General features: G+C 43.4%; 3 protein-coding genes across 9 annotated transcripts in view; 1 reads left to right on the top strand and 2 right to left on the bottom strand.

The window, feature by feature from the left end:
* Positions 1 to 2,586, bottom strand: part of LOC125738377 (collagen alpha-1(XIX) chain) — an 86,583-nt gene extending 83,997 nt beyond the window's left edge. For 2 of the 3 annotated variants that reach the window (XM_049007276.1, XM_049007277.1), the window contains exons 1-3: positions 2,421 to 2,586; positions 2,231 to 2,315; positions 471 to 568 (exon numbers count right to left, since the gene is read on the bottom strand). In XM_049007276.1, the coding sequence (XP_048863233.1) occupies positions 471 to 568; positions 2,231 to 2,315; positions 2,421 to 2,442 (205 nt within the window). In that variant the 5' untranslated portion in view covers positions 2,443 to 2,586. Of the gene's footprint in view, positions 1 to 470; positions 569 to 2,070 lie in introns of all 3 variants that reach the window. The other variant, XM_049007278.1, reaches the window with a different exon arrangement.
* Positions 2,587 to 3,528: 942 nt separating this feature from the next.
* On the bottom strand, positions 3,529 to 7,857 carry LOC125739281 (uncharacterized). Of its 5 annotated transcripts, XM_049009194.1 has the most exons (6): positions 7,361 to 7,857; positions 6,306 to 6,500; positions 6,080 to 6,232; positions 5,894 to 5,986; positions 4,261 to 4,562; positions 3,529 to 3,972 (listed from the first exon to the last, which is right to left on the bottom strand). In XM_049009194.1, the coding sequence occupies exons 2-6, from the start codon at positions 6,495 to 6,497 to the stop codon at positions 3,969 to 3,971; spliced, it is 744 nt and encodes a 247-aa protein (XP_048865151.1). In that variant the 5' UTR covers positions 6,498 to 6,500; positions 7,361 to 7,857; the 3' UTR covers positions 3,529 to 3,968. The 5 variants fall into 5 exon arrangements, 2 of the variants coding, with proteins under 2 accessions (XP_048865151.1, XP_048865150.1); XR_007397111.1 differs by having other exon boundaries at positions 3,529 to 4,562; positions 6,080 to 6,212; XM_049009193.1 differs by having other exon boundaries at positions 3,529 to 4,562.
* Positions 7,858 to 13,992: 6,135 nt separating this feature from the next.
* Positions 13,993 to 15,209, top strand: part of lmbrd1 (LMBR1 domain containing 1) — a 33,300-nt gene continuing 32,083 nt past the window's right edge. The window contains exon 1 of the mRNA XM_049007524.1: positions 13,993 to 14,137. Within this exon, the coding sequence (XP_048863481.1) occupies positions 14,072 to 14,137 (66 nt within the window). The 5' untranslated portion in view covers positions 13,993 to 14,071. The remainder of the gene's footprint in view (positions 14,138 to 15,209) is intronic.

The raw sequence follows: 15,209 nt of genomic DNA, 5'->3' as shown, positions 1-15,209 counted from the left end.
TAAACACCATCTCCATCCCTGCCTCCATCTGCTGGCCTGCGATGGAGATTTCACATTAGAGAAGCACTGTCACAGAGGATGCCTCTTTGATGGAAAACCCTTCCCACCATCCTTGATTAACTGTCACCAATGTTCACTGCAAGCACTGAAAACGGGCCTGAGGAAACAGGCAAATTAGATCTTTCACTTTAACAGCATCAGTCCTCTTTTATCATGGAATAATAATGTCTATCATCTACGAGTTCAGAAATTACCTCAGCTTCTGACTAAAAATGCCATTATTGTAATAATACATATTCATAATGCTAATTTTAATAACAACATTATTTCACAGGTGGTAGCTATTAAACAGAAGGCTGTAATTCTATCCTTACTAACAAATCAAGTTTGGCTAAAATATAGGCAATTCATCATTCTTTTTAAAAGTACATGAATATTAATGTGACAAAGTGAGTTAGGAGATGCGGTACCAGAGCTTTCGCTGAAGGCCATCCCGGCCCCCAGGGGGGCAAGCCAGAGGAGCAGAGCCCAGCAGAGGCGGACACCCATGGCGCACCTCCCTGCAAGCCTGTGCAGAGAAAAGGACCTTAATGCTTCTTTCTGACACAAGAGCTCGGAACTGTGGTGACCATGCCGTGTTTCTGCAGTAATACAGCGCAGTGATGAGTGACCAAGCTCAGCCATGACAGTAAAGCCCTTAAATGCTGGTCTTTTTGGTGACCATACCGTGTTTCTGCGGTAATACAGCTCAGCGATGAGTGACCGAGCTCGGCTATGACAGTAAAGCCCTTAAATGCTGGCCTTTTAGGTGACCATGCCGTGTTTCTGCGGTAATACGGCGCAGTGATGAGTGACCGAGCTCGGCCATGACAGTAAAGCCCTTAAATGCTGGCCTTTTAGGTGACCATGCCGTGTTTCTGCGGTAATACAGCGCAGCGATGAGTAACCGAGCTCGGCTATGACAGTAAAGCCCTTAAATGCTGGCCTTTTAGGTGACCATGCCGTGTTTCAGCGATAATACAGCGCAGCGATGAGTAACCGAGCTCGGCCATGACCGCAGAAAGCCGCGGTTAACCGCGCCGACACCGTCTCTCCCGTAACAGTAGAGTTATGAATGACAGTCATATAATGCCAACCACGTAGCGCTGGCCTGTGAAATAAGACCTCCAGGATTACATTTCACAAACTCCTCAGCCTCCAAATAACCGCACCTCCACGGAATATAAAGCACTTTTATCACCCAGGTCCCCTCTTGAAGCAGCAGGTGGTTTGCTTACAGGGTTGGTAAAATATTTATTTCAGCATTTATTGCTGCGTTTTTCCTCGCTCTGCGTTCATTTCACCCCGCTATGGGGTCCCATGGCTCCGCGGTTAACCGTAAACGCGAACCTGATTAAATAAAACCCGTCTCGGATCCACAATGCTTAAGAAATCACGTGGTCGAACCCTCATACACACACACACACACACACACACACACACACACACACACACACACACACACTCAGTCACACACCTCCTGTGAAACGAAAATGGAAAGCAGCCAAATATTTCACCAATGTGTCCATCACCCTGTACTGGCCGAGGATCACTTTGCTCCCCAGTTAATTGCACCATGCGGGCGGGGACGTGTCGCTGCAGGAAAACAGGCACTTGTTTCAAAGCAAACACCGCGCAGGACAAATCCCAGGCTTCAATGCTGTCAATTATTTCACTTTGCAATTTCTTCATTATTTGTCCCGATTAAACAACTGGCAACATCATCTGCTTCATTTACACATTTTAATCTTTTGCTATTCTGAGTCGCTATGCGCGCATTAGTAAATGATTCGCCAAATACACCTTCTCGGTTCCCTAACAGCCGGAGAGTGACTGCGCACATAAAGACCAGACGCGGGCGAGGTGAGGAAGGTGAATGGGAGTGAGCTCGCAACCCGGCGGCACGCACTCACCAAGCACACGGATAACAGCCTGCACTTAGTCCCACAGCCTCAATGAAACGCATGTCTCAGCATTAACACCCCGAGAATAAGCAGCAGAGCGAAACCAGCCCGGTTCTCAAATACTTACATGCAAAGAGAAAGTTTCCCGCAAGGCGCAAAGAGCCTAGAGGCGTGAAGCGCGCATACTGACGGGAGCGTCTCCACGCGCACTGGGAATAAAAGTCAGAATGGGATCCGCTGCTGGATCGCTGTCCTTATTAGTCGCGGCGACTGACCCTCCCACTTACTCATTACTAGAGTACATACAGCAGACACGTCGGGATGAGGAGCGCAAGGACGGCGGACAGCCCATACACCTTGTGTAAAAGTTGCCTGCGTTGGAGAAAAAACACGTCTGAAAAAAAGAAAAGGCAGAATGTCCAAGGGGACAGCAGGCAAAATCCGTTCAATGAGCGCTGCTGTGCCTGCAGTCCCCACCTTCACAGGTTGAAAAGTACATCGTCAGCTCCTACAGCTTGGGGACAAACGGGAAAGGTGGCTGTAGAGCATCCTAGTGGAGGCACACACCGCCCGCAGGTGCTCTACCTCCGGGCGAAAGCTGAGCGCCTCCCCCTGCATGCAAAGCACTGAAATGAACTTTTGCTCGTAGTTTCTTCCAGTCCCCTAAGTGACTATTTTAGTCTTGCCTGACACAAATACCTCCATCGGACGTTTCGCAACTTCTTGGTATGGTGTGGAAGCCGGACAGCGCGCGAAGCCCCCTATTCGCACATTGCCGTAAAGGCTGACGCATAAGCTAGAAATTTTAAGTTAAAAGCTGCGTCAAGTTAAAGCGCATCCTACAACGCATTTCGGCGTTTGTGTCCTAAATTCACTTTTACACACAATATTAATCTTGATACATTACATCAGGCTACTTCCTAGAGTCTTAGCCCGGAGACCAAATCTGTCCGAGAATTCCAGTATGGTTGTTAAAACATCCGAGATGTACAAATGCTTCAGGGATCGTTCGGATTCATTCACGACTACAACCCCGAATGCCAACATTGCATCTGGAATTATGTTGGCTCCGGAGCACTTGAATTACGACTTTTTAATGTCCCGAACATTAAAATGTGATGCCTTGTATAATGTTTTGTCTAATTAAATCCCACAGATTCTTTGGCTATTTGGTCCTGCCTACTGCATGCATTCCTGGGATCTGGTACACTGTAAACCCGGATAAGTTCAATCCACTTAAATCGTTTGAGGAAACCGATTCCCTTCAAATGATTTGAGTAATCAACCCAAAACCAAAAATCAACTGATTTAGTAGAGTAAACTTAAAAGTAAAATTGTCACAATGTACTATATTGAGTCATCACTACCTAAACTGTTTAAGTATTCAATATTTAAAAAATAATTTGTTTAAGTACAGTTAACTTAATACTAATAGAAAAAACTCAATTGTTTAAGTGGTGCTAATATTACAAAACTCATTTTTTTGCATATTGTTTAATTAAAAGCGTCTTTTAATTAAATGTATTATTATTACTAAAACTTAATATGTCAAGGCAAACACACTCAAAACCAAAGAACACTAAAGTGTTTTTTTTTTTTACTTTATTTATAACAAAACAAGACTTTTGTTTTCCTTTGAACAGTATTACAATTTTTACACATGGCGCTTCTAAGAAAACATTTCTTTCAGAAACATTATTTCAATATTTCAGTTATTCCAAGACACTTTTTGACAAGAACTTATTTGTGGTCTCTGAGGTAGTTTTTTTTTCACAGTAAGTGAAACAAGTGCACAATTGAACTTCATATAAAACATTTTCTTTAAAACAATCCTTTTAAACAGATAAAACTGTGTATCACAAGTAAAGAACTTTGGTGTGACACTCTGGGTAACAAGTTGTAACAGTAAAACTTATTTCCACAAATATTTTAACTTGGAAAAATAAAAACTATGGAATAAGGAATGGCCCCAGCGAGACAATGAAATTAAAGGAATAGGTCACTGATTTTACATAAGATATGTTCTTACCTTAGCTTTGACGAGTTGATGTGTACCAGTTTTGTCTTTGTGCGTGCCCTCAGTCATGCAAATGGAGCAAAGCCTCAAAGTGACACTCTTCCAAGTTTAGTTTAACTAAATTTAATGTGTGGATTTTCTAAGCCGATAAGAAGGGGTACTATATTACAAGGTGTAATAACACTGTAGGAGCACTTCTTCATCCCCCCAGTAACTCAGTCTATGCTTCAGAGTGCACTAGGGTTACTGGTATGCATCAACTCTTCAAAGCTAAGGTAAGAACATATCTCAGTATCTCACATTGAAAGCTCATTTTTTAGCCTTTGGAGTTTTGGAGGAGGATCGTTTCGTCCCAGATTCAGCATAATCTGCTGGATAAACAGGAAGGTATTCTTCATGCACTTTGGGTACTCCAAGTGGAGTGCATAAGTCAGTCCGAACAGGAGACACATTGCCAAAGGAAGACTGCAGATGGAATCCATAACCACATTGCCCTCTAGAAGGATCCCCAGTTGGGAGGGGTTCAGTTCTTGCTCTGGACTTCCGTTTTCACCATTGAAGATGATTCCTATTGGGATTTCAAGGTCACCATCAGCAGCATTCTACAGAGGGGGGAAAACAGTGAGTTAACCTGTTGGTGGAGAGTAACACAAGTATAAAAGGTCAAAGTATTGTATTTCTATAAATGCTGTTTATTATTTAAGTACAAGTTAATTGTAAAAAAAAAAAAAAAAAAAAAAAAAAAAAACGGAAAATCTGGGGAATCTGTAAGGCTTATTGTCATTATACAACTGTATAATGAAGTTTGTCCTCTGCATTTTACATTTGAAATAAAGATGATGAGCTTCATCTAACACCGTCCATTGGTTCACTCTTCTACTCTGGTCCACTTGTAAAGGTACCCACAGACAAATAAACAAAAACCAAGGCACTCTGTCTGTTATGAAAAAGTTACAAGCCTTTATTTTATCATGGCCTTCAATTAAAAAAATTACCCAATGCATTTCAGCCAAGGTGGCTTTTATCAGAGTGCAGAAACAAAATGTTTTGTTATCTGTGGGTACCTTTACAATTTTACATTTACCAAATGGACCATCCTGTGTAATATTTTCTCACATTTAACTGCATGTTTTGATGACATTTTCAGCACTATTTTTTACTTTGTTTTGGACAATGATTTTGCCCAATTTGTGGAATATCCAAATTTAGCTCTATTCCTCTGCTTAATCTAATGTTTCAACATTTCTAGAAATTATGCATACATTTAATTTACATTTAATTTCAGACAAAAAAACAACAACTAAATTTTGCATGAAATATAAACTGTGTCCAAACATTCTGGATTAAAATATTGTGTGACCTATTTGGGCCAAAAGCAAAGCAAACACTTCAAAGCTGATCTTAAAGTAATTTAAGTTGCAATTTCTATCCCTCCATGTCCAAATCACTACTATATGAGGTGGTTTCCCTGCTCAACCCTCTACACTCAGTATAGAGGTACTGTACATGGTACTAAAATGAAGGAAGGCTCATTTTTCTTAACAGCAGATCCCAATGTACTCTGTCTACAGTATGATTGTTGTTGTTTTGTCTGTTTCTTTATTATTTATGCGCTGTGTACATGAAAAATTATTTCATTTTGGGAACAATAATATCTATAGTCTGTGGACAGCTTTATTACCCATCAACATTTTAAAAACCATGTGAAGGACTCTGACTACATTGTATGTTTTACAGGATTTGTAAAAACTGTTAAAAGGTCTCTCTTGCAAATGCGACTCAGAGTCTCAAGAGACATACCTGTGTAAATCAACAATAAAAATAATAAAATAAATAAATCTAGACCCATGTGTGTATGTTTTTGGAATATGGTAAATTAATAAACCAGTATATCAAAAGAAAAGGTAAAATTACAATATTCCTATATACTTACTTTTTGACTCGTTAAGAACTTGGAGGCATTGTCCCCAAGAATAATTGGAAGTCCCCTCAAGGCGTAACATCTGTTGACAGTGGGCTCCATGCTCTGCAACATGTTAAAACAGACACATTTACCACTCTAACTCATGAGATGAGACATGCTGTACAAATAAAAGAATAAAATATGATGCCAACTCACCTGCTTTTGCTTCCGAAGGTCTGCCAGTTCTTGGCCCACACGTCCTGTCTTTCTCGTGAAGACCTCTTCTAAGCCAGGATACAGACCATCCAGAGCAGAAAAGAATTCTCCTATGAGGCTTTTTCCAGTAATTCTGGTGAATTCCAAGTTGACCTTTAAAACAAGCCCAGTTATTATTTTCAAAAATACTAAAACTAGATGAAAAACATAAAATAAAATCACAAACCTGGCTTTCAGTAAAAAGCGCTGGCCACCGCTGAACCATCTGCCTGATGTCAGGCTTATCCTTCACTACTTCTGCTCTTCTTAAGGCAAAAGTGGTGTTCATGGCATGTTTTATGATGGAAACATCCGGAGATTTTTTCTTCATTTCATCAACCATGGCTTCTCGGGAAGTTTGAAGACTAGCGCTATCCATTCCCTGTGGGAAGTCTGGGAGGTAGTTTACTTCTCCTTTTCGTGGTTTCTTTATGTTTTTGTGTGGAGGTTCACCATCAGAATTGCATTTTCCACGTTTGCCAGCATTTACAGTTACATCTGGGTGTCCCAGCTTGCGCATATCATTTCTGTAGTTGCCCATTTTAAATTTAAGGCTGTTCTTCCAACCTTGATAGCCAGATGATGAGCCTCGTTCTTTGAGGCATGGATGTTCCGCTACTAAGGCCTTTGCTACATCATCAATGTCCTCGTCTTCTGGGTAGGCTTTATAACTATAAATAGCCTCGGCCAGCTTGTCAAGGATGCAATGCTTCAGGTCTTTTGAGATTTTGAGGTAGGTTGCATCACGGAGGTATGTAAGATTTCCTTGGCGAAGTTGGTATTCTACACTAACGGAAAACTTTGGAATGATAAACGGGTCAGGCCACTCTTTGCGCACCTCCACCGATGATGATGAGACAGACAAGATCTCTGTATCTGCCTGGCTGCTTGTCTCACTAAAGCTGTCCAATACTGGCATTGGTGTAATAATGTAATAAGCGGAATAATTGACTCCGGGCCGTTGATTATTAGAAAAATAATGCACACCCGAGGTGTAACGGCCACGACGCGAATCACCACCTCGGGTGTGCATTATTTTTCTAATAATCAACGGCCCGTCGTCAATTATTCCTTACATAATAAATACTTTTCACTACTTTGCGGATTTCACTTATTGCGGGTTGTTTTTGGGACGTAACGCGGTAAACGAGGGTTCACTGTAGATTGAATTAGCGTGCACATTTGCGTAATGTAACATGCAACTATTTTTGCTTAACGTTGAAATACAAAGATTTAACTCACCAGTTTGCGTGAAGGTTTGAGGAAAAGTACTCCCTATCGACTGAAGACTGAAACAAACATGTCCAAGCCCTGGCAAAACCACCAAAAACGACTTGTCTTCATTTCTTCTGACAAACAAGTCCAGAAGTCTCTTCGGTTCCAGCGGGAAAAATATGGGAGGGGCAACAAAAACTTAAAAATAGTGAAAGTACTTTCAACTAAACATAATCAGTAAACATCAAATTTACTTTTATTATTTGATTGTTGAGTTTAAAACTTATTCTCTTATAAAAATTGAACTTAAACTATTTATTAGAATAAACTTAAAATAGAAAGAACCATGTTAAATGTATTCATTTTAGTGCATCACATGCAAAACAATATAGGTTAAGTGCAAAAAGCTTCAACCAATGAGTTCTGTCTGACACAGTAATATGATTTTAGTTTTACAGAGAAAATTAATTACCATCAGTGATTATAGCTAAACCATTTGAATGCAAATAACTTTTGGGATTACAGTGTACCGCTGTGGGCAAATGACGTGCATAACAGTTTACCTTATCACGTCTAACCACCAGTTCATAGATGTCCTTCCCTGTCAGGGTCTGAGTCTGTACCTGCAGACTGCCATGATGAAATGCCCCTACCTATTCTCACCGGTGCCCTCCACCCAGACCTGTTCTTGGTGATTCCTCCAGGAGGAGGAATGCTCCACAGGTTTGGATGCTCTGGCTGTGGATGCTCTGGCTGTGATCAGAAGGTTGCTGGTTCAAGTCCCAGAATTGGGTGGTCCATTTTACCAAATGTTCACACACAGGAAATTTCACTGGTCTGGCTGCTATGGTAACAGAGCCACCCAGTGCTCTAATGGTCAGATATTGTAATCAGCGACGTTTTCTGACCTTCTGTTCCGCAATATGCATGAAAAATGCACAAATAAATATGTTGTTACAATACTTTATTCCCACATGAAGTAGCAGAAATGACATAGTGGCCTTTTAAAGGTCCTCACACTCTTTATTAACACTGGTTTTCGGTGTATATGATGTGAAACAACACACTTCTCTATGTGGGCCCATCTGACTGAAAAGATGCTGTCATTTTATTATTGTGTCCAAGGAAATAATTAAAAACGTAAAGACTTTTAAACCAAAGGCTACACTGACTTCTCACTGAACCTTCATCTGCGTATGTGTGCGTCTATATATCATTGATTTTTATTAAGTTCTACTTATTGATTATATGTTGGACTTCCTGGTTGTGTAAGTACATTGCCCCTCTTTATCTGTTAATTTGCTCTGGCCCGTTGCACGCCCCATAGGGGAGAAAGGTAAATACCAATTGCATGGGAAAAGGAAGGCAAGACATTATCAGTGACTCCTGTACCAGTGTTTAGTCACCACTAGAGGGAGCTGACCAACATTAAGGTTATAGTGCAGCCCCATGCTGGGTCACAAATCTGCTTGGCCTTATGTTAGTTGGCCCATAGTCTGAGCTGCAAACACTGTGGCCAAAGGACTTAGTGAAATGCAGGTTAGCAAGCTGGTTGAGACGTTGGCCAGAGGGGTCTGAGTATATATGCAGCAGGTGATTTAGATGAAGGTGTGTAATTTAGGGCAGATTATGCAGAACTGCATGAAATTTGAATTCTGTACGCGACTACACCTCAGTCCACGCACACACGTCGGCGCGGAGCGTTTTCGGCGAGCCCTGCGGCCGCAGCGCATTAGTTAGTGCTGAGCTGGCAGCATGCAGCTGGAAGGCCTCGTCGTGGTGGGTTATGCCGACACAAGGACCCTCGGCAGTTACCTCCCAAAGCCCACTTTTAGGTGTGCAGTTATGAGTACGAAGCTTTCACTGAGCTGCCGGGAGTTTGGATCCTTTCTGCTGCCTTTCTGCAGTTCAGAACCAGAAGCTTTATTTGCAAACCACAAAAATACAAGGAATTTCTGGGGCAGGTGGCAGCATGATGCATCAGTCAGTAGAATAGAATAGAATAGAATAGAATAGAATAGAATAGAATAGAATAGAATAGTGATACTTTATTTACCTCTGTTGGGAAATTCTCTTTTTGCCTGCTTAGTCTTGCTCTCTGTGAGACACATGATGGACACATATACAGGTGACACTAAGCTTGGGCAATACAATTCAATAACAATTAAACATATAATTAATCATATAATTAACACATGTCATTTGCAGACCCCGTGGCTTCTTCAACTAAACCCTAAGGCGACACACTCTGCACTGGCAAGATTGTCAATACGAAAATGCTGCTGTGAAGCGGTGAACCAATGAGAGAATGCTGCTATGTAGACCTGAGCCAATGAAAAATGCTGCCACAAACCGAGACCAATAAGAAAATGTTGCCTCATAGAGCAAAACCAATAAGGCAGTGCTGCTGCAAAGAGACAAGCCAATGAGAAAATGCCACTACGTAGGAAAGAACCAATAAGAAAACACTGCTTTGTAGACCAGAAACTATTGAAAAATGCTTCTGTGAAAAGCTGAACCAATGAGAAAATGCTTCTGGATCTAGCAAAACCAATGAGAAAATGTTCCTGTGCAGGGCTGCCTCAATATGAAAATGTTGAGTTGCAGAGGCAGGTTACCGTCACTGTCAGCAGCTACTGGAACTCAGTGTTCACTGTACAGTGTTCACGAGTGCCTTCGGACTCTGTTGGTGCTGTTCTGAAGCTCTCACAGTCTCTCTCTTCCTTGTCTTTCTGCTCTCATATTCATTTTTCAAGCTGACTTGCTGCCAGACAGTTTTTTGCCTTCCGATGTTCATCCCCGGTGGTTGGGTCAGTATCCCCTTAGTGATCTCTCACCGCAAGCCAGAATCCCAGTAAATGCATGTCTACAATGTGTGTAATCTTCTGCTGTCCTGCCCAGGAAAATCCATTTCATACTCTCTGAAGCAGTGGTAGCCAATCTTATCCGCAAAGGGCTGGTGTGTGTGTGGGTTTTCGCTGTAACTCCCTAATTAGTTTACTAATTAGAGGACTGATTGACTGAAGAGTCCTCACACCTGGGTTTGAACAGGTGACCTACATGTTATCCCAAAAACCTGCACACACACACTGACCCTTTGCGGATAAGACTGCCACCCCTGCTCTAAAGGGTACTGGATCCATCCATCCATTTTCCAAACCGCTTATCCTACTGCGTCGCAGGGGGTCCGGAGCCTATCCCGGAAGCAATGGGCACGAGGCTGGGAACAACCCAGGATGGGGGGCCAGCCCATCACAGGGCACACTCACACACCATTCACACACACATGTATTCCTACGGGCAATTTAGCAAGTCCAATGAGCCTCAGCATGTTTTTGGACTGTGGGGGAAACCGGAGTACCCGGAGAAAACCCCACGACGACATGGGGAGAACATGCAAACTCCACACACATGTGACCCAGGCGGAGATTCGAACCCGGGTCCCAGAGGTGTGAGGCAACAGTGCTAACCACTGCACCACCATGCCGCCCATGGGTACTGGATCAAACCCCATAAATGGGTTGATGTGTAATTCCTCCCCTATAGCCAGAGTGCCTTCCACCTGTTTGTGTTCCTTCCTGTGTTCACCGTTGCCCTAGTGATCAATGGGATGCTCGTCATCACGTGGTCACGTCAACCAATGCTGTGTGAAGAAAAGCACGTTAAAGCAGAAAACAGGAAGTGCGTGAAGTGACTGTTTGGGTTTTAAGCTTTAGTTACAGAACAAAATATGGACTTCCTTAAAGTGCCATTTATAAATGCAGTGGGCTGTGTGGCTCAGCAGGTCTGTGATTGGACGATCGCCAGTTCAAATTCTGGGGCAGACAGAATGATGTCACTGTTGAAGCCTTGAGCATGGCCCTCAATCAGCTGACCCTGTTCTCTGCTTGTCACTTGTTTGTCACTTTGAAAAAAAACATCTAATGAATAAAAAGTAAATACAAACAGACCACACCCCCAAATGTATGTATCTCTGAATGTGCTTAGACCACAGCCCCAAATGTCCATATATGTCAGTGAATACCCTTGGAGCATACCCCCAACTGGCCATTTACATCAGCGAATCCCCTCAGACCACACCCCCAACTGTCCATATATGTCAGTGAATCCCCTCAGACCGCACCCCCAACTGTCCATATATAAACAGTGCATCCCCCTCAGACCACACCCCCAACTGTCCATATATGTCAGTGAATCCCCTCAGACCGCACCCCCAACTGTCCATATATGTCAGTGAATCCCCTCAGACCGCACCACCAACTGTCCATATATAAACAGTGCATCCCCTCAGATCACACCCCCAACTGTCCATATATAAACAGTGCATCCCCTCAGACCGCACCCCCAACTGTCCATATATAAACAGTGCATCCCCTCAGATCACACCTCCAACTGTCCATATATATCAGTGAATCCCCTCAGGCCATACCCCCTTGTGCTGTTTTATAAAATAACAGGGCATTACTGTAGAGTCCTATAAAACAGGATGACTGTTTTATTGTATCTGAAGCGATGCATTTAAGGTTTTGGCTCTGATTACATTCGCTGACATGGTCTTTCCATTTGTAACTGAAGTAGAAGGCAGAGATATTGATTTCAGTTTCCAGTTCTGCACTAGGCGATTTTACACCATGAAATAAAGCAGCTTATTTTTGTTTACTTTTTGCTGCGGCTAATGACAGGGCAGGGTCTTTAATCTGGCCTGAGGTGGACAGTCTATCCGTCCTCGGATCTCTGCCCAGGGCTGCATATTACCCTCTCAGAGCTGAGTCAGCCTGCCCTTATCATTTTAATTGGCTTATGCCTCCATATCATATTTCCCACAGCTACGTTAATTAATTGGACAGGTTCAAGATGACTGTGTGCCTCGTAGATAATCTAGGTTTTGCCCTCTTGAAACTGAGGCCCATCTCATTACATTATGTTTAACTTCTGCATTACCTGTATCATTCGCAGTGTTATTAACTTACAGTAGCTTGGCATGCAGGCAGGGCTGGGGGGTCAGACTGGGCATTTTCTATTTTCAGAGTTAGCAGAACCAAGTGCCTTCCAGCACTGGCAAGGGGAGGCTTGGAATTAGACAAAATACAAGACACTGATCCCAAATCTTTGTCCGGGAAACATGGAGGAATGCCAGCGGAAAGGAATCTGAGTTCGTGTCAGAGCAGCGATCATCTACGGGGCATTAAGAATTCATCAGCAGTGCCTGCAGCAATTTACGTCGTTCACTGGATCTCTGAAGACAAACAGAGGCTGTCCCTCCTGCTGCCTAGGCAGTCTGCCTTCCCCCGGCTTTATGAGCCACTTGGCTGTAATCGAATGTCATTTTATTACTGCTATAATGAGACACTGGCTGTAATAAACACTGAACATCTTCTTCTTGTTACAATAAACCTCTGCTGTTGGCCATTACCGAGCACGTCAAAAGAGATGCATTCGAAACCTTTGCTTGCATGCAGGCGTGCGTGTGTCTGTAGGTAACGGTTTTATGTATTTATATGCCCAGACTGTAAGACATTATGCATTGGTTATATATGTCACATTTATAGCCATTCTTGAGGCCTCGGAGGACCGATATCGCATATTTACTAAGAAAAGCGGCTAAACTATGCACCACACCAGTGTGCACAGGCTAAACCAGGACTAATGTCAAACAGGAAAACATAGCCGCAGCCGGCCTAATAAAGAAAAACAGGCCTCTCACATTTACTCCTGAGGCCCTAATAAATAAATTAAAATTATAAACAAGGCGGGGGCTTTTACTCGTTCCTGTCAACTCCGTTACTCATTGCCTCGAGGCTGATTTATACTCCTGTGTAGAATCTGCTCTGTACGCAGCTGCGTAGCCGTACGGCTACGCCGTAGCCCGACGCGCACCTCCCAAGACACGCAGCTACCAGCGCCAGCCGACGCCGTTACCTACAGCGTACATTCCATCAGAAGTATGAATCAGTCTTTAGGGCTCACAGCTAGAAGAGGTCTGATCTGCCTGTGCTGACCGGTATGATGTGACTGGGATTTCCTCAACCCCGCTACACTCCACACACAACATACACACAGGCATCCACCGTTGGACACTTTCTCAAGACGTCTCCTGGGTTTTCTTCATAACATCCTTTCCCTCAGCCTCTCGGATCACCCAATCCAGTAGTCCATACAAACCAATTATATGTGCAATCACTGTATTCTGTTCATCCATCCATCCATCCATAGTGCAATTAACCAAAAATCTGCTCCAGTCTCTGAAAGCAGCTCACGAATCCCTCCTACCCACGGAGCAGCTTTTCCTGGCCGGCTTTCAGCCAGTCATCTACCTGGTGGGTTCATTCCTTCAACAGACGCTTCCCACCTCCTTGCTACGAGATCAGTTTAATCTTAATAGGGTGGAGTAGCTGACTTAAAAATACACTCCAAACCTGGTATTAAATAACACTGAAATTTACAATACTTATTTTATAGTATATTCCTTTTTAAGGAATTTTATTAAAATATGTTATAACAAACATTACGCATACGAATAATGTTTGCCTCGATTCTACAGACGTTCATCTAATCCGAAGTCCCGCCCACCATACGTCATGACGCACGCCATCGTCTCTGAGCACGTATGGTCTGATCTGTGATCAGCCAAAACCCACGTATCCGTCGCGCAGGCGCCAACAGTCGGCCGCCAAACCGACCCGAGATCAGTGCTAGAGGACGCGGCTCCGCCCCCGGACTTTGTTGCAGGAAGTGAACATGGCGTCTGCTGCGATGCTGTCAGAGTCGGTGCTCGGCTGGGGCATTTTCGCTCTTGTTCTTGTGGTAAGGCGGCCTTTCGGTCCTTTATCTCCCCGCTGTCGTTCTTCTTCACACGGGTGCTCCGGACTCCGCTCCGGCTGGCGGCCGATATTACTTACGGCGGCAATGGCGGCGAATGACGTCGGTTTGCTCTCGGCATGTACGGGGCGCCTGGTGGGTTGTTACCGAGGCGTGTTAGGGTACGAGGGGACCCTGACCGCCTGGGTGGCGGTGATTTCGGGCTGTAAGTCCCTCTTTAGTGGCCTCAGCTTCTCTTACAATCTCGCATGAACATCCAACAACAGCTCCACCCCCGTGTTTAGCCATTATCTGGGTCCAGTCCAGGTTACCTGCCGGACTCTACCTGACTGGTTCATAAGCATCAGGAATTCTTGGTCTTGGTCTGAAGCGGACCGGCCTGTGTTCAATCTGCGCTTTTTTACATTACATTCAAACTTCACGAAAGTTAATGACGCAGAAGCTTTGTAATTGTACTAGCACTAAACATTGGTTGAACTGTATAATGTTTCATTTCCCATATTTACTTGTCAAAATGGATGTTCGTGTCTGCGATGTTTGTTAAAAAGGCTTCCGCCTGTTTTCTCCACACGTCTGCTGCATTGCAGTCACTCCTGCTGTTTCCTTACTACCAGCCCCATCGCTTTCGGTATGGCTGCTTCGTCGTCTCCACAACAGAAAGGTTTACTGTTAAAAATGAGAATCTCTCTGTCCCGAGGACCTCTAGAAAGAACCGCGGCAGACTCGTCATACCAGCAGAACTTACGACATACCCGCAGATTTTAATTAAACATAGGCCCCAGCCACGCTGCTGATTTTCAGTGGAACAAATATATTATTGATCACTGTGTACATATCGATTTTGAAACTGCTACGGAGTGCCTTTTCGATTTTCTGAGTGAGGAAATAAATTATAATTGACTTTGCCTATTTATTATTGGTGTTAATGCTCTTTAATTGAATCTGCTGGGTGTGTTTCCCTTTTCCTGGGATCATGTAGTACAGCAATGACAGGTGTGTAGGATCGCAGTAGTACTGCAGACGGGGTTAGGGTTACTTTCTGCCATCTTTAAAGTAA

The sequence above is a fragment of the Brienomyrus brachyistius genome, chromosome 3 (assembly GCF_023856365.1).
Source record: "Brienomyrus brachyistius isolate T26 chromosome 3, BBRACH_0.4, whole genome shotgun sequence".
Lineage (NCBI taxonomy): Eukaryota > Metazoa > Chordata > Actinopteri > Osteoglossiformes > Mormyridae > Brienomyrus > Brienomyrus brachyistius.
Note: the sequence above shows the minus strand (reverse complement) of the source record. Positions and strands in the feature narration are given on the sequence as shown.